This window comes from Phaseolus vulgaris, chromosome 8 (genome assembly GCF_051622355.1).
Source record: "Phaseolus vulgaris cultivar YP4 chromosome 8, ASM5162235v1, whole genome shotgun sequence".
In the NCBI taxonomy this organism is placed as follows: domain Eukaryota; kingdom Viridiplantae; phylum Streptophyta; class Magnoliopsida; order Fabales; family Fabaceae; genus Phaseolus; species Phaseolus vulgaris.
This window is the reverse complement of record NC_143505.1, coordinates 8,211,040-8,218,906: the sequence shown is the minus strand read 5'-3', so window position 1 is coordinate 8,218,906 and position 7,867 is coordinate 8,211,040. Positions and strand designations below refer to the sequence as shown.

Genomic DNA, 7,867 nt, shown 5'->3' with positions numbered 1-7,867 from the left:
GTGACATCTGAAGATTTTTGTAGAGGCTAGAGGTTAATGAGGATGTAGGATCTGTATTTGAGTTAAGATATCCATCAATCCATCCATGTTTCTTTGTACTGATAAAAACATTTCGTTTAACCCATGAATTTCCTCTGGATTGCTTTTATAGCATTTTTGTGAGAAGTATGTAGAAGTCAATTAGGTTGCAAATAAGAATGAAAAATACCCACAAATAAAAAAATGCTACTCGGATTCACTCTGAAAAGCAAATGACTAGGAAGAGAGCCTTCACAATTCTCCGATGGAGGCAGATAGTGACAAAAAAAAGAGGTTATTGAACTTCAATGCCTTTCATATACTTGAAAGTTTGGAGAATTCATACCAGCGGAGAACCGGTCACATGCATTTTTCAGATTCATGTATGAAATTCATATTCAAATTATTGTAAGTCAAGTAATTGATTTTGGTAGTTTGCTTTTTAGATAACCATGATTAAGAGATTAACTTGGTTTGGCTTTTCAGAGTAGTGAATTTGAACTACATTGCATTTATAATCATTTAAGTGCAAAAGAGTTACAAAGTTATTCAATCTCAACATGTTATCAGATATGAAATCTTCCTTTTTTTGCACCTAGTTTCAACTTAATATAACTTGTAATCTCTTTAGCTTACAATTATTTATAAGACTTCAATGAATATGATCATACTTTATAATGAAAGTGCATGTGCTGTAATTACATCTAGTTCTTGAGGATACCACAATCCCTTTTATGATCTATATTACAGTTGACTTGATCCACTTGTCGAGAAAGAAACCATCAATAATCATCTAGTGAAGTCATCAACAATGACTAGACCATATATTTTGTCTCAAATAGACCCAGTTCTAGTAGGTCCAAAAAGGTCCAAGTGTATCAACTCAAGAGGTTTTAGAGTGGATTTGTCATGTTTGCTCTTTAATGAGCTTTTGACTTGTTTTCCCTTTGCACATGCCTCGATTATCATTGAATGACATTATTAGCAAATCTCCCATGAGATTAGGTGATGGAGGAACATCCAACATCACTCATATAGGACATCTGACTCGTGCCATGAAACCTTATCTATTCAAATTTGGCATTATTGAATGAAGTATTCAAAATTTGAAACTCATTAACTTGTCACACAAGTAAGGGTTTTGAGAGCATCTAAAGAGGACATACACAACCCTCCTTAAGTCACCAAAGCTCACTACAGTTAAGCTTGCTTAACTAGGGTTATTGTAGCTTAAGTAGCAAGCTACCTCACTCTTTTCATCTATAAATACCTCAAACAAACCTTATCTATTCAAATTTGGCATTATTGAATGAAGTATTCAAAATTTGAAACTCATTAACTTGTCACACAAGTAAGGGTTTTGAGAGCATCTAAAGAGGACATACACAACCCTCCTTAAGTCACCAAAGCTCACTACAGTTAAGCTTGCTTAACTAGGGTTATTGTAGCTTAAGTAGCAAGCTACCTCACTCTTTTCATCTATAAATACCTCAAACAAACCTTATCTATTCAAATTTGGCATTATTGAATGAAGTATTCAAAATTTGAAACTCATTCTCTCTCAAATCTCCCTTGCTAGAGAGCCTTATTGGCCTAGTTAAACCCTAAGAAAGTTGGCCACACCTCTTTCTTTTTTATAGCACCTCAAACTCGCTCCAAACGCCACCTTTTCCTCTCATTTTCGGTACATATCTCCAATCACTTTCGCTATCAGTCCATGTCTTCATCCAACCTCAAACTTAGATTGCATTAGGTGGATTAGAGTACACCAAGATCCCATTGCGAAGCTTCCCCCAACTAACTCAAAATTTACAATTTTTGTTCTGTTGTTCAACCTTGTTATTGCTTTTTCTTCCATAATTCTTTGTTTTCCACTGTTTATAATCACTTTTCACTGATTACATTCTGTTTCCACTGTTTAAAAACACTTTTCCACATATTGAATTCACTCAAACCTTCATCAAACACCTTTCCTTTTGTCCGCTGCAAAACCTCACAAGTGGTTTTTCTTCTTAGTCGAGGCCAGCCGAGACAATGCGTTGGCGCTTATGTTGTCTTCTCTACGGATGTGCTCCACCGTCACCCTTTCGAATCAAGCGATGAGGTTGGAAACCGTATGATAGTACCTTTGCAACAGAGGTTCCATCACTTCAAACTCTTCCTGGGACGACCACCAATTGGGAGTCGCTTTTACACGTTACTTCATGAATTCGCATGTCGTACGTCAAGTTTAGGCCACCGAGGATAACCTCGTACTCGGCTTGGTTGTTAATGACCTTGAACTCGAACTTTAATGCCGAGTCGAGAATGAGGTCGTCCGGACCTTCGAAGACGATGCTAGCAGCTCCACATGCTATCTTATTGGCCGACCCATCAGCATAGACACTCTACACACATATTAACAAGAAGTGGCTATATTAGAGATCGTTAAATTGAAGTTTGTTATAAGATTGTGAAATTGGTGAATACCTCACATAGTTGTAAAGGAAAATTCTTTTCTTTTATCATCAAAGAATTAATAAATTAAAACAGAAACATTTCAGGAGTGTCTCAACTCGTATACAAAATCAACTCATACCAACTACCGGCATAGGACTTTGAATGTAATATTTATGGTAACATAAAGACCCATTCCTCCATCATATAAGAGCCTACGCAATTGACCATACCTCCCATAATTGCATCTAAGTCACTGCAGAACAATTCTTCTTCAATTCTAAAAAATAGCCTACTAGGTGTTTATCAGTATTCACACAAGCGACACACAAAGATATTAAAACCATGTTCTGTTTGACATCTGCAGCAACTACTGAACAACACCACTGCTGAACACTATGCTTATTTGATCTTAGCAGAATATGATTGATTGACTTGTAATTATGAGTTTTTAATAAAAGATTTTTTCACGTTACAAATATTTACATTTTTTCATAATTTTTGCATAATTTTTATTATTGTTGCTCCGTTGATTCTTATAAAGAGAGTTATCTTCATCATATACTTTTTTTGGTATATTTTGAATTGTTAAATTGTTGGCTTCCAATCACTTATCTTTTAAGAGCACATTAAACAAAACAAAAAATTGTTAGCTTTCCCATCGTGCACTATAACAAACCATTATATAATATATAACATGCATTGCATTCCACGTAAACTATATGAAGCAATTTGTTATATCTCAGACCATTAGGGCACACTTATATTAGTGGACTTTTCAATGTTTTATGTTATGTTAGTACAAAGCTATGTTTCCATAAATTTATGTAAATACTTTCAAGAAGAAAAAAAATAAAACGAACTTTTTTTGTTAAAATTAATTTAAATTTTCCGTTTAAATTTTCCAAACTTTTTATTCTAAATTTTCTAAACTTTTTATTCTAAATTTTCTAAAACTACTTTATATGTATCATCATTTTTTAATCTTTTTAGAACTGTTTATTGGTTCAGCACAATATAAAATTGTAGCTAACTACAATAATTCACGTGAAAATAGATATGGCATAAAATAAAATATCTGGATACTTCCACAAAGTTCATTTGGAATTGTCTATAACCTGTTTTAGAGCAGTGATAAAGTCATAAACATTATAACTTGAGCAAATGCAACATGAAGAAGTTTAATTACAAGATATTTGAAATGATGTGAGCACACAACAAAGCAATAGAAAAATCCAATGAAAAAAAAGGCAAAAAGGTGTTTTATAAGAAGACAAGGTTGAATGTAATAGCTGAAGAAGTGGTGGACATGTCTACATGAGGAAGCAATTCTCCACATTAGGTTACTTTACTTAAATTTAATCTCAATTAGTAACTTCAACTTAGGTTTATTTTGGTATATTTTGAATTGTGAAATTGTTGGTTTCCAATCACTTATCTTTTAAGAACACATCAAACAAAACAAAAAAAGTGTTAGCATTCCCATCGTGCACTATAACAAACCATAATATAAACACAATAGATATTAATCACAATATTATATTTTCATGAAGTCACGTTATCTCACCTCAAACTTTTAAAAATACTAAAAAATAATTAAATAATATTAATTTATAAATTATTTATAACAATAAAAATTAATTTATATATCAATAAGTTTTTTTAAGTTTCCAAACTAATTTAACCAATATAACAACTAATTCTTTATTGTTTTTAAAATTAATTTTTATTTAATATTTTTAACAATAAAAGTTATAGTCCTATAACTTTTTCATTTTTACTTTGAAAAGAATGTTTTTTTTATATATAATATTAATATTAATAATAATAATCTCAGTTTGAATTAATGTAAATAAAATGAAAATTATTATTTAGTACTCCTAATAATCTCTCGTTTATAAAATGGATGGTAATAGTTTTTATATTTTTTAAGTTAATGTCAATTAATTTTACATGATTAATGTTCACCAAAAATTTCTTCACTCTTATATAATACAATTTCTTATACTTATTATGTAAAATATTATAAAATATCAATCGGATTATTAATCTCTACTAAAAATATCTCTTCTCCTTTTTTAATTGGTAACAGAAAATATATAAAAAATGAGGAGAAACTAGTGTTTCAGTCCGTATACACAATTAAAATGCAAAATTAAGAAAAGAGAAAAATCTCTCCTTCTTAATAAATTTATATCCTTCACATACAAGAAACTTTTTAAATTGTATTTGAGTAAGCTGATTTATATCAAATAATTTAAATAGAACTGAAATGACGGAAATGCAAAATAATTACATTTAAACCATCCTTTATTTTGAGTGAAAAATAAAAAATTTAACCAAAATATAATATTTTATAATTTCAATCTTAATAAGAAGATAAGATAATAATGAATAACATCGATTATTCACATTATATACGTGAACTTAATTTATTATTATATTATATAACAGATAATAAATTATATAATAAAATAATAATAAAGTAAATTTATATAATAATAATAATATTAATGATAAAAAATAAAATAAAAAATAATAGTAATAGTAGTAAATTAAATTCATATATTAATGAAATTAATAATCAAAATAAATATAAATAATAATAATAATAAAATTAAAACTAAATCTTGTAATTAAATGAATATATAATAACAAGGGTAATTTGTTTTATATTTTTTTAAAATTTATTATATCAATCTAATTATTCACAAACTTTTTTTTTAATATTTTCTTTATTTTTCACTCTATTTTTCTTTATTCAAACAACATTTTCCACTCTCTTTACTTTTCTATCCTCTCTAATTCACTCCCTAATCCAAATACATTAGGAACATATTATATTACCAGATTATTTTTCATAATTTTTTTTTGAAATTGAAATTAAAAAACGTAGACAGAAAATGTAGAGTGAGAGGTAATTAAGAAATTGATAAAACCAATAAATGGATCATTAATAATACAAGAGTAATTTATATGGCCAAAAAAGAAAACTTTTGGATTAGTCATTGAATGAAATTAAGTTAAATTTATTATATATATTTGAAATAAATAAAAATATAAACAAAGAAAAATCTCAATGTATAGGATTAAGACAAAACATTCAGCTCAAGGAGAATGAGAAAAATGCTTTCATTTAAAGATTTTGAATTTAAGAATTACATCTAAGACTGCTCGTATTTTAAATATAAATATTCACAACAGATAATTTTTCTTAAAAAACAGTTGTTGAATTAGATTGAATTTTGAATCATGTTTTGAAATCTGATGCAAAACTCTAAACTAAACCAAACTTTTGTTGTATCTAAAGTATATTTATAAAAATCACGTGTTTTTTTTCTAAAAATAAACAGTGACGTTTTAGTTAAATAAAACTATATACTGCAGATGATAAAGTTAGTTTGCAAGATAAAAGACTTGTTATTTCTCAATTTAAAAGACTTGTTATTTCTCAATCTAATTTGTTTGTGTTAGTGTTAGTTTGGTGGGATTTGGCATGTAATAATTTAGAAGGTTTTGTGTTGCATGATAGTTATAGTTTTTTTTTTTTATAGAAATTGGAGAGAAGTGATTCTTATTTATATATCTTTTAACTTATAGTTTTGTATCACATTATATGAATATGTAATTAGGTGGTTTGAATTTGATGTGGTGGCATATTAGGTATTGACGCATATATGTATGAGTTACGTATGACTCAAAGCCCACATCGAGTTTGGTGTCCATTATATGATTTCCACTTGTATAAGAGCCGTAGCATGCACTAACAACAATTAAAAACAATATTTCATGCATCATTCACTTTTCCATGCCATTTTCTAATATATAAAAACACATCTCATCTCTCACCCCACAATCCCATCCCCTTCTTCCTTTCTTCATCAAACCAGAGAAACATGAGAGTGGATCTTTGTTTGGACACCATTTTCATCCCTTTCAGTCTTTTCATTACAGTCACTTACCATGTCTATCTTTGCCACACCATCAAAAACAATCCTTCACGCACAACTTATGGAATCGACAAGCTCAAAAGAACAACTTGGAGTCTTAACTTGAATCAGGTGATTGCATATTCTTCTCATACCATGTAACTGATATATTTCTCACACCCTTTTGGATGTTTCTAAGATTTGATTGGCATATGTATGTGCAGGGTGATTCCGGCAAAGCTATGTTGACAGTGCAAAGCTTGAGGAACACTCTTATGTCCACAATACTCACAGCTTCTATAACCATTCTCATTAACTTGGGTTTGGCAGCTTTGAGCAACAACACCTACAATGCTAGCCATCTCTTTAGCAGTGGATTTTTTGGATCCAAGTCAGATGAAATCTTTGTTTTGAAGTATGGATCAACATCACTTTGTTTGGTGATGAGCTTCCTATTCAGTTCCATGGCCATAGGGTTTCTGATTGATGCCAATTTTCTGATGAATGCATATGGGGAGTTCTTGTCAGGGGGTTACACAGAAACCATATTAGAAAGAGGATTCACCTTAGCTCTTGTGGGAAGTAGGGTGCTTTGTGTTGCTGTTCCTTTGATGCTGTGGATGCTGGGTCCAGTGCCAGTACTTGTGGCTTCCTTGCTCTTGGTTTTTGTTCTTCATGAGTTGGACTTTGTCTGCAAATTCCCTCACAAACATAACAAATGTATTGTTGCAAAATAGCCTACCTAAACCAATGTGTATATCAAAGTCATTTTTGATAGTTCACTTGATTTCTATGTCACATAAGTACTTTCACAAAGTGATTTTTAGAAGAAAAAAACAAACGAGGGATGATATCTTTTATTAGTCAACGTGATTCCTACTTTGATTTTTTATTAAAAAATCACAAGATAACTTCATAGATATGCATGGATTAAATATCATGAACTCACATGTTATTAAGAATGATTCATATAATAGAAAGTGATGTTAGATCTTTATTGTATGTTTAAACTTTTCTGATCATTTACTATGAAATACAAAATAATGTGATAATCACACGACTAATTTAGTATTTTTCACGCGCTAATGTTTTCAAATTAATCTACAATGATTGGTTTGATCATGATATCATACTTACTCAACTCACGGTAGGTAGATGTTGTTTTAGAAATTTAGGTATTTATGTATAAGGGTTGCAATGGACCATTTCTGTGGTGGTTCCTATTTTTTTATTTTATTATTGATAAAAAAAATATCAATTACACTACACGCTTTATTTATTTTTTTGTTTAAATTAATAAAATTGCATTTTTATCAACACAAGTTCAATTTTTTTAATTATAAATAATAGAAACAAAATAAATTTGTAAAGCATACGAGACAACTCTTGACGCAACCTCAAAGACGTGATTACCTTTTTGCAACTCCAAAACATTATTTGATTAGCATCACGCAACACATTCTTCCATACTATGTGTCTTTGAT

General features: G+C 29.7%; 1 protein-coding gene across 1 annotated transcript; it reads left to right on the top strand.

Moving 5' to 3' along the window:
- Nucleotides 1-6,251: 6,251 nt before the first annotated feature.
- Nucleotides 6,252-7,165, top strand: LOC137826666 (transmembrane protein, putative (Protein of unknown function, DUF599)). Its single transcript, XM_068632733.2, has 2 exons — nucleotides 6,252-6,515; nucleotides 6,608-7,165. Exons 1-2 carry the CDS (start codon nucleotides 6,351-6,353, stop codon nucleotides 7,118-7,120), a joined length of 678 nt encoding a protein of 225 aa, XP_068488834.1. The 5' UTR covers nucleotides 6,252-6,350; the 3' UTR covers nucleotides 7,121-7,165.
- Nucleotides 7,166-7,867: the final 702 nt, after the last annotated feature.

Coding starts and splice junctions, on each gene's coding strand:
- LOC137826666 (XM_068632733.2), top strand. CDS start 6,351: ATGAGAGTGGATCTTTGTTTGGACACCATTTTCATCCCTTTCAGTCTT. Junction 6,516..6,607: donor GGAGTCTTAACTTGAATCAG/GTGATTGCATAT, acceptor ATGTATGTGCAG/GGTGATTCCGGCAAAGCTAT.